We start from the raw sequence: 20048 nt of genomic DNA, 5'->3' as shown, positions 1-20048 counted from the left end.
TCTACCTTCAGCCTCTCCCATATTCCTCCAGCCCAGCCAGGCCTCCACCTTCAAAGGAGTGTGGCCTCCACCTATGCAACATGGCCCTGGCTCCCCTTCCCTCCTTCCCAGAAGGACGTGAGAAGGAGACATCACGTGTGGAGACATCACGGCCCATGGAGTTGAACTTTCCAGCCACATAGAGATAGCAGAATGAAGATGGAGAAGAGTCAGAGAGGGAGAAGTTTGGGCAGAAGGGAACAGCTGCCCACCAGGTTTTCCTGGGCAGCAGTGCCCACCTGCCTGCCACTGTGAAACCTGCCTGGACCCTGAGTCTGTGCTTCTTAGGGGTCTGGAAGTTGGAACACCCCTCTTTCCTCTGAGTGGACATCTGCGAGGTACAGGTGGTCAGTTGTGGCCCCAGGTCCCAGTTCTTGGCCTGGCACATGGATGTCCTGTCCTCATGTGGGTCATCTTGGCCACTTTGTGGCTCCAAGGAGGAAGGAACATGGCTCCTCCTCCCTCAGGTCCAGTCCTGAGATGCAGCCTGGCCTCAGAAGAGGGGAAGAGGGGCCTCTGTTATGTTTTCACCCATATGGACCATTTCTGCCTAGGTCTTCTCACACAGCCTCAGCTCCCACACATGCACAGACTTAGAGAGAAACCAATTCTTTGGTCTATTTTCTTGGTAAATTTATTGATTGCCAGGGAAAACCAAAACCAGAAAATTAATCTCTAAAATTAAACTTTACACTGAATGTTCTTGTTTCTCTAATTAGAACCTCTGCTAGTGCTGTGGCTACACACACACACACCTACCCTCACACCTACACGTTTGCACTCCGGAACTGTCAGAGGGTGTCAGGCACGGAAGAACTCTAGGTGGCCCAGACAGGCACATGCTGCAATCACTCCCAAGCCCCCTTTGGTGCTCTGCTCAGCGCCTGTTTGTTGGAAGTCTCTGGAAGGCAGGCACTCCTGGACTGTGGTTGTAGCCCATGGCCTGCCCTAAGGGGACATAGGTCTGGAGGCTCTGGGCCACTCAGCCCAAAGAGAATGGAGGGTGAGGCTCAGCCTGAATCCATCAGTCAGGTCCTCTTGTGGCCCCATGGGCTGATGTGATTCCTGTGGGTTTGGTCCCAGGTTGGGCAGCCACAGAGTGCCAGGGATTCATGGAGAGCACCTGGAAGGCTCCGTGGTCCTGGGGACAAGGGCTTTGGGGTGGGCTGGGCCTGGCTGGGGAGAAGACAGGTCTCTGTCAATTGGGTGCATCACACTGTGGCCTTTCTGTCATGGATATCCAAGCGCAAAGATTGTACAAATCAAACTGGTGGATAATAAAGTTGCGGATGACTCACTGATTTCCCTCTCCCAGTGTGCGCTCTTTCCTCTGTCTCCTTTCTCCTGCCAGAAGCTCTCTGGGGTGGGTGGCAGGAGTAATCTCACACCTCCCCAGCAGTCATTCTCTACAATTGCCTCCTCAAGGGAGGTCATTGGGTCTGAGCTTCTGTCACCCATTGTCCCCTTCCCAGACTGAGATGTGGGGATTTGGGGATGGTGTAGCCTATAGAACTGGATAATGTACAGTCAGGCAACAAGAAGATGGCAGAAAGAGTCAGGCATGATTCTGCTGTAGCCAGAGGTGGGAGAGAGAGAGGGAGAGGGAGAATGTGCATGTGTGTATGTTTGAAGGTTATGGATCTGCTCAGTAGAGAGGAAACTGGGAGTGCTGAGCCAGGGAGGTGGGCAGTCCCCCATGGGAGAGATTCTGATCAGGTACAGTCCTCAGAGTCCTCTCTGCCTTACCTGTTGCTAGAAGGAGTTGATCATTTGTGGGGTTTAGTAATCCTTCCTCTGGGCCCAAGAAGTAGGTGTCTGCTTCACACCCCTTTTTCCCCTATCCCTGGTGCCCTTCCCCACCTCAATCTCTATGCCTATGACCCTTGATCACTCACTCAAGGATTGGTCTCCTCTCCCCCTTCCCCTGAACCACTGTGACACTCTAGCAGAGTGCCCAGCAAAAGCATGAAATTAGGGCTAGGGCTGGGGCTGGGGTAGTAACCCAAGTCAGATCCCTGTCCCCACTCTTATTCCACAGAATTCCCAGGGACATTGGCAATGATGGGAGACATCAAGTAGCCAGGATTCAAGGCCCGCTGGCGGGCAGCTTCCCGGTTGGCATGGAGGGCCTGCCCAATGAGGTACTCGCTCTCCTGCGATATATCTGACAGGCGCAGGTCAAATTCCAGGAGGGTCTTGTTTTCTGACATGCCTTCCAGGAGCTGCTTCCCACCATCCTGGGAGAGTTGGAAAAGGGAAGGGGTTATTTTCCATCACCATTCAGGATCACATGCACACACACACATTTTAATATAGGTATGATTAAAACAAGTTTCACAAAACCATACTTAACCTATCTATGCAGCATGCTGAACTGTTCTGTCCCATTCTACTCAAAAAATGGTGGTCAGGACCCCTAGATTTATTTTTCAGTCCTAGTGGTTTGAAACACATGGATATCTAGCAATGTTAGTAATTCCATTCCTCTGGTTCAGTCTTGGGCATGAAGGACCAATCTGTCTAGGGAGATGTGAGGGGGAAGTTGGGTGGGGAGATGAAAAGAACAAAAGAGAAACAGTGTTCTTCCCTTTTCTGCCTCTGGGCATGTCCCCATATGATATACCAAAACTTCAGCCGCCATCTTGGGAGCACTAGAGAGACCAAGGCCACAGGACTGGGTTGGGCAGAGCAGAGGGTGGCACTAAAGAAATTTGTCCGCCTCAGGACCTTACACTCTGGGTTTCTGGTTATATGAAATACTGACTATTCCTCCTGTTTAAGCCACTTCCTGGCTCAACTTTCTATTACTTGCAGCCAAGAACACACCTATGGAGACAGTGCAGTGCACATGGTGCACGAGTAAGAGGCAGAGTGAGTGGGAGTGAAAGTTTGTTCTAATGGAAGGTTCAGTGTGAAAGAACTCCACCTTGAGAGGGAGGGTATTGCTGGTCTATGGTTGTATCCCAGTAGTGTGTGTGAAGCCAATTTAATGGGTCACAAAAGCATTTAAAAAATGAAATAGAATCTAAAGGAAAACAGGATAAATCACAGACAGTAAACATAAATTTCCATGACATTATGTTTATGTGTGTGTCCACTAGGGATTCACATAACTTCAATTTCCACTTTCTTTTTTGTTACTGTGGATTAAACTCAGGGATGCTGAGCTACATCCCTCGTCCTTTTTCAATTTTTATCTTGAGACAGAGTCTTGCTGAGTTGCTGAGTCTGAACTGAAATTTGCAATCTTCCTGCCTCAGCCTCCCAAGTCACTGGGATTACAGGCATGTGCCACCAAACCTGGCTGTAACTTGTATTTTTTATTCTAGGACTTCATCAGCAAAGTTTGAGAAGCACTATCTGTCAGAAAGGACTCAGGCTGGGTTGGGGGGATAGTGGTAGGCTTGAATCCTAGCACTGTCAAAGCAGAGCAAAATAAAAACAATAAAATGAAAACAAAACAAACCTTTAATGTGATTAGATAAATGTGAAGATTAAAGGAAAAATACTAGATATTGGAATGTATATGTTAGCATAGTATGTATGCATATTTAATGCAATGTGTAGTAATTAAAGTTGCGATTTCTTCTCTCTCTCTCTCTCTCTCTCTCTCTCTCTCTCTCTCTCTCTCTCGGCAGGGCTGGAGATCAAACTCAGGGCCTCATGCATGCTTGGCAAATGCCCCACCACTGAGCCATACCACCAGCCCCAATCTATGACCTCTTGATACCTGTCTTGCAAATATCCCATGGCTGTTGGGTTTTGTTTTTTCGTACTGGGGATTAAACCCAGGAGTGCTTTATCACTGAGCCACATCCCCTTTATTTGGAGACAGGGTCTTGCTCAATTGCGTAAGGCCTCACCAAGTTGTTGAGGCTGGCCTTGAAGTTGTAAAATCCTCCTGTCTCAGCCTCCCGAATTGCTGGGATTACAGGTGTGTGCCACCATGCTGGGCTTCCCATGGTAATTGGATTCCACACCCACCCCCTGCCTGACCCAGAAGAGATGACTCACCAGCCCAATGTGGTTGCAGGACAGGTTGAGGCTGGTGAGCGTAGTGTTGATGGCAAGCACCTGGGCGAGGAGCGTGGCTGTGGGCTCTGACAACTCATTGCCACCAAGGTTCAGTGTGGTAAGGCACTTGTTAGTCTGCAAGGCATGGGCAAGCGCCTGGCCGCCCTCATCTTCAAGGCAGTTGAGGCGCAGGTTGAGGGAAACAAGATTGGTGTTGTGCGCCAGGGCGTGAGCCAGCGACTGTGCACCGGGCCCACGCACTTGGTTGTTGGCCAGGTTCAGCACGCGCAGGTGGCTGTGGCTTAGTAGTTTGGCAGCAGCACGCGCACCTCGGTCCCCAATGAGGTTGTGTGACAGGTCCAGCTCCTCGAGGCCGGGATGGTTGAGCAGGCTGCGGATCAGGATGCGTGCCTTCTCATCATCCACTTTGCTTCGGGTCAGCCTGAAGATCTGTAGGCAGGTGGAGGGTCTGTAGCACCTACCAGCCAGGGATGAGCTGCCCGCCTGCCTACCTCTTGCAGGTAGAGAAGGCAGTAAAGGTAGCTATGAGGAGGCCTGAGACTCTGTTCACTTGGTGTTGGCTACCAGCTGGTTCTTGGACAGGACAGAACTACCCAGTGGTACAGAGTTGGTGATAGGTGGCAGGAGAAATGTTATTCTTTTTTTTTTTTCCAGTACGGGGCATTGAACCTACTGGTGCTCCTCCATTGAGCTACATTCCCATCCCTTTTTTAAATTTTAATTTTTTTTTTTGTACCCAGGATTGAACCCAGGTGCACTTAACCACTGAGCCGCATCTCCAGCCCTTTTTGTAGTTTATTTAGAGACAGGGTTTCATTGAGTTGCTTAGAGCCTTGCTAAGTTGCTGAGGCTGTCTTTGAACCTGTGATTTTCCTGCCTCAGCCTCCAGAGCCACTGGGATTAACTTTTAAATTTTGAGACAAGGTCTTGCTAAATTGCTGAGGCCGGCCTTGGCTTTACCATCATCCTGTCTCAGCCTCACAAGTCCCTGGGATTACAGGCATGTGCCACTGCTCCTGAGACTACCATTTATTGAGCAGTTACTATGTGCTGAGTACATTGCTAGACATCGCATCATCGCTGTCTTGAACACCCTGTCAGCACCCTGATGTGGTCAAGTGAGTTCTCTCCATTTTACAGAGATAAAGGTGGTTTAGGACAGTTTCATCATTTGCCCAGAGTTACAGTGCTTAAGCTGTGGAGGCAGTTGAGGAATCCAGGTCTGTCTGATGCCCCAGTCCCTCAATGTACCCTCCTTGGATGGCTAAGCTCCACCATGGAGGGAAATTGTTTTTTGCTTTTCTTTGTGTGTGTGTGTGTGATGGTGGTGGTGGGGGGGGGGGGGGGCCTGGGATTGAACCCAGGGGCACTTAACCACTGAGCCACATCTCCAGTCCTTCTTTACATTTTATTTAGAGACAGGGTCTCATGGAGTTGCTTAGGGCCTCACTAAGTTGCTTAGGCTGGCTTTGAACTTGTGATCCTCCTGGCTAGGTCTCCTGAGCTGCTGGGATTATGGTGGGCATGTGCTAAGGCACCTACTGCTTTTGTTTTGCTTTACCACTGGTGCTGGAACCTAGGGTCTGGTTCATGCTAAGCACATGCTCTACTCCTGAACTACACTGCCCACCCTAAGAACAGGAACTCTTGAAAGAGATTGACTGGGGAGACAGGAAGTGGGAGGGCAAGAAGCAGGAAATAATGGGATGAAAAAATAAAAGGAAGGTGGTGAGGATAGCTTTATGAATGCTGTAGACAGGAGCCCACTCCCTCTGCTTCCCACTGGTTTGTCCCTCTCCCCTGTCTCCCTTGAGACTTCTCAGTGGCTGGCCTCTTTCTCCCCACCCTTTAGTCCTTTCCTTCCTTTACCACCCTCTTAGCCAGATTAAAGCCTTGTGTCCTCTTGTGTTTTTATTGCATTTACCTGGAGAAGCCCCAACTCTGGATCAGCCTTGTTCTCTGTTTTCTGCATGCCTGTGCCCAGCCAACTGCTGATGGAAGACGTCACCAGTGGGACTGACTGCTATCACTGGCACCACCAGCAGGCCTGCAGTGCTGTGTACCAATGCCTCTATATGTCTCTGGGCAACAAACTCTCTCATGATCTACATTGACTATTTACTTTTATTTATAAATACTTTTTTGGCATTGGGGATTGAACCCAGGGGTTCTCTACTATTAAGCTGCATCCCCAACCCTTTTTATTTTATTTTGAGACAAGGTCTCAATAAGTTGCCCTGACTGGCCTCAAATTCATGATCCTCTTGCCTCAGCCTCCTGAATTCTTGGGATTACAGGCCTGAACCACAATATCCAGCTTTACAATAACTATTATTATTATTATTATTATTATTATTTGGTACTGGGGTCTGAATTATTTGGGGACTGGGGACTGCACAGGGGCACTTTACCCCTGAACTACATCCCAGCTGTTTTTGAGTTGCTTAGGGCCTCCCTAAGTTGCTGAAGCTGGTCTCAAACTTGCTATCCTCCATCCTCAGCCTCCTATGTCCCTAGGATTACAGACATGCACCACCATGCCTGGCTACAATGGCTATTTCAACCTTTTTCAACCTCCTCATACTTCAGGAGGCTTCCCTATAGAACCCCCGTTCAGCTGGTGGACTCTCCTGACTTCTTAACAACTGGATGGGATCCCTCATTTTTTATATCAAACACATACCCACTGCTCCTCACCATATCCCCTCTCCTGCTGCCCAGGGCCAGCTGCTTCACATCAGTGCCAGGTCCTACTGCTCCTGCCTTTTCAGGAATTTTCCCTGATCCATGGACCTGCACCCCACCTCCCTCTCCCCCTTTTGCCTTCCCCCTCCCCCTCCCTTCCTCCTCCTCATCCTCCCCTTCTTTTTCTTCTCCTCTTCCTCCTCTTCCTTCTTCTTCCTCTAAAACTAGTTTGTTTGTTTTTTATTTTTTACTACATTTCTCCTTGGTGCATTATAGTTGCACACAATGGTGGGATTTGTGCTTACATATTCCTACCTGCACCTCTCTTCTGCAGTTGCCCTTCTATGCAAGTTGATGGAGCCTTGCATTGGTTTTAAACACATGCAATTTTCTTAAGAAAACCAAAGCCTTCATCTATTACTGCTCCCCTCGTCTCTGCTTCCCAGTCAAGTTCTCCATCACAGCCACCCTTTCTCACTTCCCCCTCTCCCCATGAACCATGCTTACAGCCTCTGCTCCTGGAACACCCCTGAGTGTCCCCTCAGGGACCTCCAGGCTTGCAAAGGTCAGTCCTTGGCTCCATCCCACCCCATTGCTCACTCCCTCTACTTGAGACACATGCCTCTGTGGCTCTGTGACACAATGCCACGTCCCCCTTTTCCTCTTCCCTCTGCCTTCCTGGAAAGCTCTCTTTCCATCCACACCACAGGCCACGTCTCCTTCCCTCACCCTTGGTTCTCCCTTATGAGCCTCCATTCCAATGTAGGGCTTCACTGGACATGTTAATGAATATGGCACCCATTTCCACATTCAATTCAGACTTCTCAGCTGAGCGTCAGACCCTCTACCCAACTAACCAGATGATCCCTGCTCTAGGGCGCCTCAAACTGGAACTCAAAACTGGTCCTTTTCCTGGATCCCCTGTCCCTGCCAGCGGCCCCCTCCCACAATCTGGTCTCACAAGCAAGAATCCTTGCCATCTCCTGCTCCTTCCTTCTCTTCCACATCCTTCAGAGGCCAGCGAGACTTGTTGATCAAAGGGCCTACCTACCTCGTGAGCCTCTCTGCTTCTCTCCATCTCTGCAGACACCTCCATGGTTCAAACTCCCCTCATCTTCAACTGTGTTTGGCAGTGGTGTCCCAGGTCACCTACTATGTCCACTGTTGCTCTCTGCATTCTCCTTCACAAACGTGTGATTTTTTCTTATGTTCAATCCAGTGATGTTTCCTTCTTTTGACTAACATCCTTGGACGGTGCTATGGTTTGAATGTGGTTTGCTCTCCAAAGGATCATTGTGCTGGAGACTTCATCCCTACTGTTGTAGAACCTATAAGAGGTGGGGCCTCGTGGAAGGTGGTTGGATTACTGAGAGTGCTTCCCTCAGAAGAGATTAATGTAGTTTTCTTGACATCCCAGAAGGGCTGGTTGCTATAAAATGAGACCACCCCATGCACTTGGTTTCTTCTGTACCTGTCTGTTTCTCTTCCTGCTTCTCCACCACATTGTGGAGAGAAAAAACAAGGTGTGGTGCCATGCTGTATGGACCCTTCAGTCACCAAAATTGTGAGTCAAATCACTTCTTTTTCCTTCTCTCTTTATCTCCCTGTTTGCCCCCTCATTCTTGGTGGGCAAGCACGCTACCACTGAGCTATATCCTCAGCTTTCATCTCTTTTCTTCATAAAGTACCCAGTCTCAGATATTTTGGTATAGCAACAAAAGCAGACTGATACCGATGGTGCCCCGGAGCTCTTCAGGATAAAGACAGATTCCTTAACAAGGCCTCCTTCTCCCACTGAGTCCAGCTGCTGATTGGCTCTCCCTTTTTACCCCATCCAGCTACACAGCCTTCACTTCAGACCCTGGAGTTAATTGTATTGACTCTGCCCAGGAGTCTGTATATGCTGCTCCCTCTGCCTGGAGTGGGCTTCTCTCTTTCCTCAAGACTATAGCTCCTACTCTTCCTTATAATCTCTACACAAGTGACACTTGCTCAGGGAAGCCTTCCTGGGCAAGGTCAAATGTCCCTTTTATAATCTCTTATAAGAATGTCTTTTCTTTATAGCATGTATTTCACCCCAGTTTAGGGTTGCCAGAGGCAATATAAGTGGGGATATGACCTGGTGGGGGTAGCTCAGTGGTAGAGCACATGTTTAGCATGCATGAGGCCTTGGATTTGATTTCCAACTGCAACAAACAAACAAACAAGCAAAACAAAAAGCACTAAAACAGGACACTCTGTTAAATTTAAATTTCAGATGAACAAGTATGTCCCATGGAATATTTGGGATATACTTCTAAAAAATTGTTATTTATCTGAAATTCAAATTTAACTGGACATCCTGTATTTCTGTTTGCTAAATTTGGCAACCCTTCATCTAGTTACAATTTTACATTTACATGATTGCTCATTAGTGCCATTCATCCCACCCGACTGTTAGCTGCAGAGGGCACAAATCGTATAATTTTGCTCGTTGCTGGATCTTCAGCACCTGGGACAGGGCCTGGAGCGCAGATGTTTGTAGGATGACTAAATGGCTGGTGAACAGAGCCTCGCTTACCCCTGTACCCTGAAGTTAGTAGCGTAGGGCAGGAAATGGAAGGAAGGAAGGAAGGGAGGGAGGGAGGGAGGGAAAGAAAGACTCAAGTCTGGGCCTGGGGATCTGAGCTGCCTGCTGAGGCCCTAGGTCCACCCCCAGCTCCCAAACAAAACCCAAACTAGGTCGATGCATGAAGAACTGGGAGGAAGAAGATAGTACTGGAGGAAGAGGAGGTGGAGCTAAGCAGGGGGCAGATGGTACCTTGAGGGTGTGGCATGCCTTGATGGTGGCCGCCAAGGAATGGCAGTCTCGGTAGGTGAAGAGGAAGAGGTTCCACTCGAAGTTCATGCCACAGTCTTTGACGCCGTACACCAGGTCCAGTTCCTCCAGGTGTTTCAGACCGGCCACCAGATCCCCCAGCTGGTAGTGGTCCATGGTGGGCTCCTCCGACTCCACCTCGCTGCCGGAGTCCGACAGCTCCCGGGTCTGCAGTGAGGCAGGGAGCTGCACGGGCGGAAGGAACTGATCCACACGGATCCTGCGCACGTAATTTGCGCAGAGGGGCAGCAAGTCGAGGATGACGCTGGGGTCTGTGGTACCCGGGATGAAGTGCTTCAGCAAGTTCTCCAAGTGCCTCTCGAAGAACATGTGCTTCCAGCTGCCTCCATGCTTGGCCACGTGGCACACCGGCCAGCGCTGCGTGCAGCAGCGACGCCAGTAGTTCTCGTCCTCGATCAAGTTGGCGGTCACAGCCAGTGGCAGATCAGGGGACAGGTGGCTCAGGACCTTCTTCTGGTGCTCTGGGAGCAGCTGCTTCAGGATAGGGTTTTCTTGGAGAGTAGAGGAAGGGAAACAAGTGTTTCAGCGGTGGGGATGTAACAACATGGTTCCCTGGGCTGGGCGAGCCTGGGGTCACTGAGGGAAGGGAGGGCCCTCCTTGCTCTTGGGGAGCTCCACTTTGCTCTAGCAGGCTCAATGGGAGGGGAGAGGAGAGGACACGGCTTGAGAATATTCCCTGCTTGCAGCTGGACAGCTCAGTATCTGGTCTCGGGGAACCCCTGGTCCAGGATAAATCTCCAATCCAATCCTCCATTATAACCTAGTGGGCTGGAGGAGATAACCCCTGACTTCAGAGGCTCCCAGTCTGATATGATTCATTTATTTGAAAACAAATATATTTGCTTTAACACCTACTGTGTGCCAGACACTTTTCCAAGCCTGGAAATACAAACACCTAGGAAAGAGAAGAAGCCCCGCCTTCTCAGAGTTGACATTCTAGGGCAGAGGCAGACAGGAAGTGAAACAAATGTATCCTAGGTCAGGTGGCAGTAGACAAAATGATGGTCCTGTCCTCAGAGAGCTCCCCCATGTGGGAGAGGTCTTTGGAAAGAGCTAATATTTGGGGGAGCATAGGGTATACTGAATAAACCAGGAACAAGGGGAAACCCATAGAAGAAGGGGTTCATCAGGGAGGGCCTTCCGGAGGAGGAAGTAGATTTGGTTCAGGTTGGGTTTTGCTGGAGAGGGTGGACAAAGCAAAGAGAGGGTGCAGGCCTGGCCAGGGCACTGTGTGGGTGGGAGCCTGGTGGGGCCTGGCAGTGAGGCAGCACCAGACACTGTCTTGGTGGCTGGTGAAAGGCAAGTGCTGAGCAGCTAGGAGGTTGCTGCCAGGGTGTGCAGGCTGCCCCAGGACCTTGCATCTGGGGCCTCTACACCAGGTCGTCTCCACCCCTGCCTCCCTTCTGGTCTGCTCCTTCCCACCCAAGCCAAAGCTGAGCAGGCTCACTCTGGAAGTTCTTGACGATGTGCTGAATGCAGAGCTCGGTGAGGAGGGGCACAATGGCCAGTGACCACTCAGGGTCCTCAGCAATGATCCGGCGCATGCGACGCACAGGTGTGGGCTTGGTCTTTGCTGCGAGTGGGCCTGAGGAGGAAAAGGTCTTCGAGGGCTGTGGGGCTATGTTTGAAGCTTGGCTCGCAGTGGGCATCAGGCCCTGGTTGGAGACTGCGGACTGGCTGGGACCAGACAGTATTGGTGGTGTTAGGGCACCCTGCATGCTGGGGCCTGGCAATGAAGGGACACGAAGTCCCTTGGTGACCTTGTGACAGGAAACTTCTCAGACTGGCAGGTCCTTGGTTTGGATGGGGACCTAGAACAACAGAATGCGGGCATAGAGGTGTTACTTTGGAGGATCTCAGCAGAGTGGTGCTTAGGTGTCAGTGTCTGGAGTGGAGTAGATCCAGGTGTAAATCCCAGCATGGACTTGGGTCAATTATCCCACCTCTCTGAATTTCAGAGAGGTTAAACGAAACTCTCTGAGTGTCAGAGAGATTAAATTATACTTTATCCAGTGAAATGAGGGAAACAGGATAGGATTATTTGGAGGAGTGAATAAAATAATACAAAGAGGCATAATGTATTGTCTAATACACGAAACTGTAGCAAGGAGCAGCCCAGAGTTTTAGATAATAATAGTTACACAGGAATTACAGTAATTGCTGTATACCAGGCACACTTTTAATTTGTATTTTTTTTTTTTTTTGTACTAGGGATTGAACTAGGGGCTCTTAACCATTTAGCCACATCCCAGTACCCCCCCCCTTTTAAATACATTTTATTTAGAGTCAGGGTCTTGCTGAGTTGCTTAGGGCCTTGCTAAATAGCTAAGGCTGACTTTGAACGTGATCCTCCTGCCTCAGCCTCCTGAGCTGCTGGGATTACAGGCACGCACCACTGCACCCGGCTTTAGTTTTTTAGGTATATGAACTCATCCTTACAAAAGTTTTTTAGAGATAGGTACTTGTATTTTCCCCATTTTTCTGATAGGACACTGAAGTACAGAGAGGAGAACTGATTTGTTCAATGTCACACAGCTATAAATAATAAGGATGGTTTTAAATCCACCTTATTAAGTTCATACTCTGAATCCTGCATGTACTGCCCCCTGAGGGTGAGGGGATGGAGGTCTGAGAAAGAACCACGCAGTTCAGAACAGCTCTGTGCATTAAGCATTGTACAGAAAGAGTAGCCACTGCCTGTCCTGAGGACTGGGTTGAGAATATAGTACTGACCACCAGAAATAAACCCAAAATGTAAGCCTTGTTTGCTAGTTTAAATTTTCTAAGACCCATATTAACAAAGTAAAGAGGGCTGGGGTGTAGCTCAGTAGTAGAGTGCTTGCCTAGTATCCACGGCATGGGGAAAAAACGTTTAAAAAGGTGAAACTAATTTTGCACTGAACTCAGTACGTTCGAGATATTACCATTTAAATAGGTAATCAAAAAACTATTAGAGGGCTGGGGAGATAGCTCAGCTGGTAGAGTGCTTGCCTCGCAAGCAGCAAGGCCCTGAGTTCGATCCCCAGTACCAGAAAAAAAAACAAACAACAACAAAACAAACTATTAAAGTATGTTTTTATACTAAGTTTTCGAAATCTGATACTCCACGGGCACACTGAGTGTCTGAGACGGTTGAGGTCAGGGCCGGTTGAGACAGGCGAGGGGACCCTCACTCGTGCCTGGCCAGGCCGCCAGCCTCTCCTGCCTCCTGCCTGCGGAGGGCTTCAGCTCTGGGCCCAGCCCTTCAGTCTCCGCCCTGTCTTCTTCTAATTCTCCAGACAGCACTGGGCTGGCGTGGGAGGGGAGAAGGCAGCTAAATCTGCGGCTGAAGACAGAAGGCGTTCGCCCACTCCCCCACCCTTACTGTGGGCGCGCCCCTGCCCTGAGACCTGCAGGTGGAAATGGCTGCCTGGCCCCGGCGCTGGCTGCTCCTCAGCGAGCTCCCCCTCCGGCGGCGCCCTGACCCAGTGCACTGTGCAGTGTCCGGTGGGAAGGAACACTCTGATCCAACAAAGGCATCCTTGGCAGAGGGAGGGACCAGATGGTGCTCCCCAAGCCTGCCAGGCATCTCAAGGAGGAAAAGCCTGGCTGAGAGGGGGTTGGGGACAGCGACAGTGTAGGGAAGATATTTATGTATCGTGACACCCCTCATGCAAATCAAATGCAAATTCACAGATCGGGTCCTTCCAGCCTTGGCTACTGGCCCCTCAGAGGGTGGGGCGGGAAGCCAGCGCTGTGTGGAGGCATCGGCTGACTTTGCCTTTCTGGCTTGGCCAGTTACTTGCTGTGCGACCTTGGCCAAGTTACTTACCCTATCTGAACTTCAGTTTTCCTTATCTGTAAAATGGAATACTAATATCTTCCTAAGAATACTACTGTAGAGATTCCTGACATAATATTTGCTTAATATTGATGGAAGTTGAAAAGAGTGCTGGAGAGGTGCCAGAGGAACTGTGGAAGGTAGGGATGCTGACCTGGCTCCTTTGAATGAGTGCCCTTTTCTGTTTCCAGGGAGAGGTGAAGGGCAAGGGTGCAGTGATGGCCCCGGGGCTAGATGCACAGCAGGAGAGAGGTCACAGGTGACAGATCAACAGGTCAGCCGCTCCTGTCAGCCTGCATCTGGACTCCTGGGCTCTTTCCAAGGTTCTAGCCTAAAGAACATTCTGTTGTTACCCTTGTCTGGGACGTCTGTGGGTCTCAGGGAAGCAGGACCAGGCTGGGCAGGGGAAGCCCCAGGTCACTTGTGGGCGTTGCCTTGGGGCGGCACTTCTGTCTTAACTCACGCTGCCACCAGCCTCACTGTTTTAGGAGACAGGCCTTGCTATTCCTCCTGGGGGCCACACCTTGAGAAGCCCCACCTGTCGGGGGGATGCCCTCTGGGACAGGACAGCCCTCTGCTTATGGCCCGTAGTTCACTCTCTAGAATGGGAGTTTTCCTAAGGCCTGGTCCTGACTGCTCTCGCTGCTGTTGGGGGATTGTAGTCTGCCTCTGGCGTGGCACACAGGATCCAGCAAAGCTCCCGGGGCCCTGGCCAACTCCTCAGAAGGAAGGGGCAGAGCCTCGCTCCATGTGGCTGCCACATGCAGGGCTGAAATAAAAATAGATCCTACCATCCTTCAGCGTTTACAGCAACAGTCACACCTTGGGGTCTGATGTCATTTTAAGGCAAATGTTGAAGACATAAACTGCATAATAATTTTCATTTAATTAACTCTTTACAAATTAGATATTATGAAAATGTTTTTGGCAGGTACCTTATTACCAGACACAGAAGATTTGTTGTTTTTGCAGTGGGGTACCAGGGATTGAACTCAGGTGCACTCAGCCACAGAGCCACATCTTCAACTCTGTTTTGTATTTTATTTAGAGACAGGGTCTCGCTGAGTTGCTTAGCTACTGGAGTTATAGGCATGTGCCCGGTCACAGAGGATTTTTCTAAGTGGGATTTTAGTTCCAAATGTTCTTACAATTTTTTTTTTTTTTTTTTTTTTTGGTCCTGGGGATTGAACCCAGGGGCGCTTAACCACTGAGCCACACCCCCAGCCCTTTTTATATTTTTTTAGAGACAGGGTCTCGCTGCTGAGGCTGGCTTTGAACTTGTGATCCTCCTGCCTCAGCCTGCTGAGTTGCTGGGATTACAGGCGTGTACCACTGTGCCTGGCTTAAAAGTATCTTTTTAAAAACAAGTAATATAGCAAGCAAAATATATTTAAAAAGATAATGAGTGAAACCAACTCCTTGCCTTGCTGTGGCTCTTGTAAAGATGATATTCATGCCATTCGAGCTCCTCCTTTGAGGCCAGGGGTCTGACCCCTGCCCTTGTCACCACCGCCTGGCTCTTCTACTGCTCTGACAGTTCATTTCAAAAGTCTCCATCGCAGGCTTCTGCCCTCTGCACGCTCCTCCCCGGCTGAGGGCCCCTCACTGCTGTTGTGGGTTCCAGCTCTCATGTCTCCTCTGAGTTCCAGACTCAGGCTGGGATGCTTTCCAGGGCCCTCTGATTCAACCCCTCTAGATAGCAGAACTGGGCGTCAGCTTCCTGCAGGCCCTGCATCTGTATACTGATGCTATTCTGCCTCCCTTGCCAGCACCTCTGGGCCTTTCCTGCTGCTGCCTCAGCTCAGGGACTCCTTGTTTGTCACATCATAGCTTCAGCTGTTGGGCACCTGGTCTCTGGCACCAGGCTGGTCCTCTTTCAGCTAGCTGTGGGATAGCCAGGTCTCTGTGTAAGGCCTTCAGTGGCTCACCACTGCTCACGGGCAGAAGTCAGCCTCCTCAGTCCTCCTAGCATGACTGGATGCTCTCTGAAATAAACTCCCCTCTCCCCTCCACCCACCTTTTTTTTTTTTTTTTTTTTTTTTTTTTTGGTCAGTACTGGGGATCCAACCCAAGGACATTTTACCACTGAGCTACATCTGCAGCTCTTTTTATTTTTTATTTTGAGACACAGTCTTGCTAAGTTGCCCAGGCTGGCCTCAAACTTGTGATCCTCCTGTCTCAGTCTCCAGAGTGGTTGGGAATCCCAGAGTGCACCGCCACACCAGGCAGTAAACTCTTCTTGGCATCTGGGATGCTGTGGGCTAGTCCATGCTTCCCTGCCTTTGCTCAGGCTGTTCCTGAAACAGTTCCTACCTGGGAGAGGCCTGGGAGAGGCCTGGGAGAGGGACAATCAATGGTTCACTGAATCTGAGCTCCAGCACCTCTTCCACAGGCTTTCTTGTCCCTCATCCTCCAGACAACCCCTCCCTTTGCTAGAGTCCCAGACGCCCAGTACCTTTGTCCCCTCAGTGACAAGACTACCTCTCCTCTCTCCCCACATCCATGCCAGACCAGCTCCTCAAGCTGTGAGGCTGCTTCCTACTCATTTTGTCTCCAGTCCCTTACCCAGCCAGGCTTGCTCTAGGGGTAGCTGTTATAGGCTGTCCCACTTGCTTCTAAGAATAGATTCTGACCAAGAGGAGATTCCTATTGGCTAGGGCGATTGGTTCAGGGCTGGCTGCCTGATGCCAGCCAATCAGAGTCCTTCTTGGGATTTGTCTAAGTGGAGGCAGACAGAAGGACGCATGTCCTTGAAGGCTCTGGAGCCCCCACTGCTGGAAGTTGTTTCTCTCACATACACAAGGAGTGTCTGCAGCAGGACCCAATAAAGCCCGATAGAGGCAGCAGCAAGGAAGAGGGACCAGAGCACCAGAACTTCAGTCCCCATCCCCGTCCCTGGGTCCCCAGAACTGCCTGGTTCCTCGCATTGCTGCAGCTCTGACCTCACTTGGCAGTCTTGTCATCTGCCCCCTTTGGTGAGGCTAAGAGTTGGGCTTCTGTGACCCTTTTGCTAAGTCACAATTTGGTGCATGAAGTGATGGGAAAAATCCTAAATCAGTAGATAAAATAGTTCAATGGGGTAGCTGGGAGGACCAAATATCTAACTCCTGAGACCCCTCCTCTCTTACATCACACACACCTCCAGTGTCACATCCCAGCTGTGCCAGCCAGAGGCTGTATCAGCAACCTACAGCTGTTCACCACCGGACAGTTACAAGGTCCCTTCGGAACTCATCTAAGTCTTCCACCATCCTGTGATGCAGGCAGGGTGGCTTCCTCATCCACATAGTACACGAGAAGACAATGATGACAGAACAGGGAATGACTGTCCCAGGAGGGTTGTGCACCCGCCCCCCCCCCCCCCAAAAAAAAAAAAAAAAAAAAAAAAAAAAACCTACATCTCAGTGTGAATGAGTTTCAGATGCAAGAGAGCACAGTTGGAAATGGGGCAGGGAAATGTCCCACCAAGAGGGGGAAGGTGGGAGGCCGGCCACAGCCACCTACTTCACAGGTGGGCCTCAGTCAGTCCTGGAATCACCAGTCTGCAGCTGAGGGTGATAGTGAGCAGCGCTGTCTTCCCTGAGAGCCTGCAGGGATGGATAGACCCCCATTAGTTGAGGGTCCAAGGTCCCCCAGAGGAGAGGACAGTACCCAAAAGGGCTCACTTTCCTCTCTGGAGCCTCATCTCCCTGGGGAGCCTGTGGCGCAATATCAGGTGATCCCAGAGGTCAAACTCTGGAAGCATGTTCCTAACTCTGGGGCAGGAATTCTCTCTGACATTCCAGAGAGGTCAGGGCTACCAGGAATGAGTGCCTTTTGGAACACAGTTGGTGCTCCCATCTAAAGGATGCCCTTGGAGGAGGAAAGAGGAGGGTGGGGTGTGCTGGGGACTTTCATCTCTCTGGGGCCTGCTTCATAGGCACACTGGGCTCCACGTGGTGATGTCTCCAGCATCAACCACAGCCAACCCAGGACCATGATCCCTGGGGAAAGGCCAACCCCCTCCAGGCCCCTACTCTGTGTCCTTAGAATCTGTCTCCAAGCAGGGCCCCAAAATCACAAAGGGACCACGTCCACACTAGGTCATCACTTCAAGGGTCTGTTCTTTACATGCCGAAGCACAGGTAATAAAAGTACAAAGGAACTGCCCCAGTTTGGTCAGGGTTGTCCTAATTTTTGATGGCTTCTTCTGGGAACCATATCCTTGGTTAGATAGAACCATGGTTTTTTGAATTCTTAGGCACTCAATAGCATGCAGGAGCACACAGCTGGCTAAAAGCTCAGAGCACATCCCCACTGTGTTCCTTGCATCTGTGGGCCCTTGGGTTAAGGCATTTAACCCACCAGTTTCTTTATCTTTAAAATGGAGGTGGTAACACTCCCCCTTCATGGGATTATCCAGAGGACTAAGGAGTTAATGTGTGTGTGTGACATTTCAGAGTGCTGGGCCCAGAAACAGCACTTGGGGCATGTGCTAGATGCCTTACCTATGTAATTTATCAACTCCTCTAATATATTATTGAGGATTGTTGTCTTTAAAAAACACTATTGTCCCTATCTCACAAATGAAACTGAAGCTCAGAAAGCTTAAGGTATTTGCTGTCACCTAGGGGTGAGAGCTGAGGTGTGAATTTCTGTCTGCACAACACTCATTCTTCCTTCCATGAGGTGCTGGGGTTGATCCCAACTTGGTGAGTCACAGCACTTGCCCACTGGCCGCCCACTTTCTCCAGCTCACGAGCTTTCTGTCACCAGTATGGAACCCAGGGTCACCCACTTTGATGCTGACCTAGGCATCCCAGGCCTCCTTGCCCCAATTCACTGCTGGACACAGAAGCCTCCGACAAGCTGGGACACTGCCTGTATCCACTGGATCACTTGCCCCCTGGCTCATACAGGGCCCTTGTTCCTCAGACCCAGGAGCCTAGACCTCAGTCTCTAGCACATTCCCTCCTCACAGGGGAGGTCTCGCACTCTCTCTCTCTCTTTCCTCAAGTCCCCAGTTAAATTCAACTGCTCCATGTAGAGGTTCTTGCCACTGCCAGAATGGGAAAGGAGATGACATTGTGGGGGAGCCTTCTCACCTTGCTCCTCACAGCCCTGGTCCTCAATTGTCCTTCATCCCTTCCTCCGAACTGAGAAACAGAGGTGTCCAGCCTTCTTTCAGCCCATGGATACCTTCCTGGGAGGTGCCCCAGCCTTGACCCTGCCTGCCTACCCACTCCACCCACTTCCCTGCCCTCCCTTCCTCTGCCTTCTTAGTTCCTTCCCCACGCACAGCCTCATACCAGGATTCCCCAGGGGGAGCCCTCTCCAGGGCCCTGGGCTTTGGTCGGCACCGCCTTGATCTCTTTCACAGCTACTATGTCTTACCTTAGGATAAGTCACTCCTGAATTTCCAGTTGGGAATTCCCAGTTTGTGGAATCACAAGAAGAGGGGCCAAATAGTTTCTCTGACAGAACCCAGGTTTGGTCTTTGTCACAGTGAAACAGTCAGCAGGTTCATAACCTCTGGGACCCCCTCCCCCAGCTTCACCTCACTAAGGTCTGTTGTCTCAGAAAGGACTCAAGGGGGTGCTCCTCTCCCCATCCCGCATCCTTATCTTCCCTCAGACACCCCAGCAGGGAAGCTCAGCTCCAAAGGCCAGCGGGTCCCTCCCCCATCCTACCTGGGGTGAAGAGGCTCTGGCTTCTCTTTGGTAACCAAGGGAAACCAGGACAGAGGCACCGAAGCTTCTGGAGCTGTAAGGTTGCAGCCCTCCTGCTGGGGACGAGGGGGCGACTTTCTAAGAGGACTGGTGTTCCAGGACTTAAGAATGCTGTCCCTCACCACCTACCTGATGTCTCGCCTTCCCTCTAATCCGGCAGTTCCCCACTCCACTCACGGGGACCCCAGGCCTTGGGGCCAGTTTGCAAATAGTGACCGGGTAGGACGGGGAAGAGGCGGGGATCCCCCCTCGAGTGGACCAGGGTAGGGTAGAGACATCGCAGTACGTTCCGACAGACCGACGCTTCCCAGCTTGGGGCCAAGGCGATGGCCTGTATGCGCCGAGGGCGCTGGAGGGGTTTCGGGGCCCCGCTCCCGTGCGTGGGGTCGGTCTGGGAGGCCTGGGTGGGGTATCCCCTCTCCCAGAAGTCCCTCACCAGCTCCGGAGACCGGGCGCTCGCCCTCACCGGCCGCAGTGGTCGTTAGGGACGCCTGCGTTGCCAGGGGGCGGGCCGTGCCGTCGCAGGGCGAGGTGCCGGGTGCGCAGCGGGACTGCCCACACGGTTGTCCTACGCGCCGGCACGCGGCGCGCTGGCAGCCCTGGGGCTTTCTGCGGAATTGGCTGCGTGGGGCGGTTGGCGGTAGCGGGAGCTCTGTGACCTTGGGCTAGGTTTTGTGCTTCTGCGGGCGTTGGGAATGGGTGGACTTTTCCTGCGGGGAGGTGATGGCAGGTCTTCTGGACTGGAGTGCTTTGACCTCTGGATACCTTTGTGTGAAAGGTTGGGGTGACGCGGGGAGGTGGTTCAGGAAACACGTGGTGGAAACTGAGGATGGAAAGGCCCTCTCTGGGCACCTACAGGAGTCACTGGAACTCCCCTAAGGCC

The 20048-nt window shown here is 51.1% G+C and overlaps 1 protein-coding gene across 7 annotated transcripts; it reads right to left on the bottom strand.

Moving 5' to 3' along the window:
• Positions 1-975: 975 nt before the first annotated feature.
• On the bottom strand, positions 976-19666 carry DRC5 (dynein regulatory complex subunit 5). 7 transcript variants are annotated; one of them, XM_079147692.1, is made up of 8 exons: positions 19602-19661; positions 19127-19221; positions 18831-18931; positions 16962-17044; positions 11085-11448; positions 9560-10128; positions 4054-4503; positions 976-2276 (listed from the first exon to the last, which is right to left on the bottom strand). In XM_079147692.1, exons 5-8 carry the CDS (start codon positions 11353-11355, stop codon positions 2067-2069), a joined length of 1500 nt encoding a protein of 499 aa, XP_079003818.1. In that variant the 5' UTR covers positions 11356-11448; positions 16962-17044; positions 18831-18931; positions 19127-19221; positions 19602-19661; the 3' UTR covers positions 976-2066. The 7 variants fall into 7 exon arrangements, with proteins under 7 accessions (XP_079003818.1, XP_079003820.1, XP_079003816.1 ...); XM_079147694.1 differs by lacking the exon at positions 18831-18931 and having other exon boundaries at positions 16958-17044; positions 19602-19666; XM_079147690.1 differs by lacking the exon at positions 18831-18931 and having other exon boundaries at positions 19602-19666.
• Positions 19667-20048: the final 382 nt, after the last annotated feature.

This window comes from Sciurus vulgaris (genome assembly GCF_902686455.1).
Source record: "Sciurus vulgaris genome assembly, chromosome: 7".
NCBI lineage: Eukaryota > Metazoa > Chordata > Mammalia > Rodentia > Sciuridae > Sciurus > Sciurus vulgaris.
Note: the sequence above shows the minus strand (reverse complement) of the source record. Positions and strands in the feature narration are given on the sequence as shown.

Bases quoted from the DNA above. Each gene is read 5' to 3' on its own strand.
- DRC5 (XM_079147694.1), bottom strand. From the start codon at position 11,355: ATGCAGGGTGCCCTAACACCACCAATACTGTCTGGTCCCAGCCAGTCC. The intron at 10,129-11,084 runs GTGAGCCTGCTC...CTACTCTCCAAG, and splicing joins CATCGTCAAGAACTTCCAGA to AAAACCCTATCCTGAAGCAG. The intron at 2,277-4,053 runs GTGAGTCATCTC...CAACTCTCCCAG, and splicing joins CCTGCAACCACATTGGGCTG to GATGGTGGGAAGCAGCTCCT.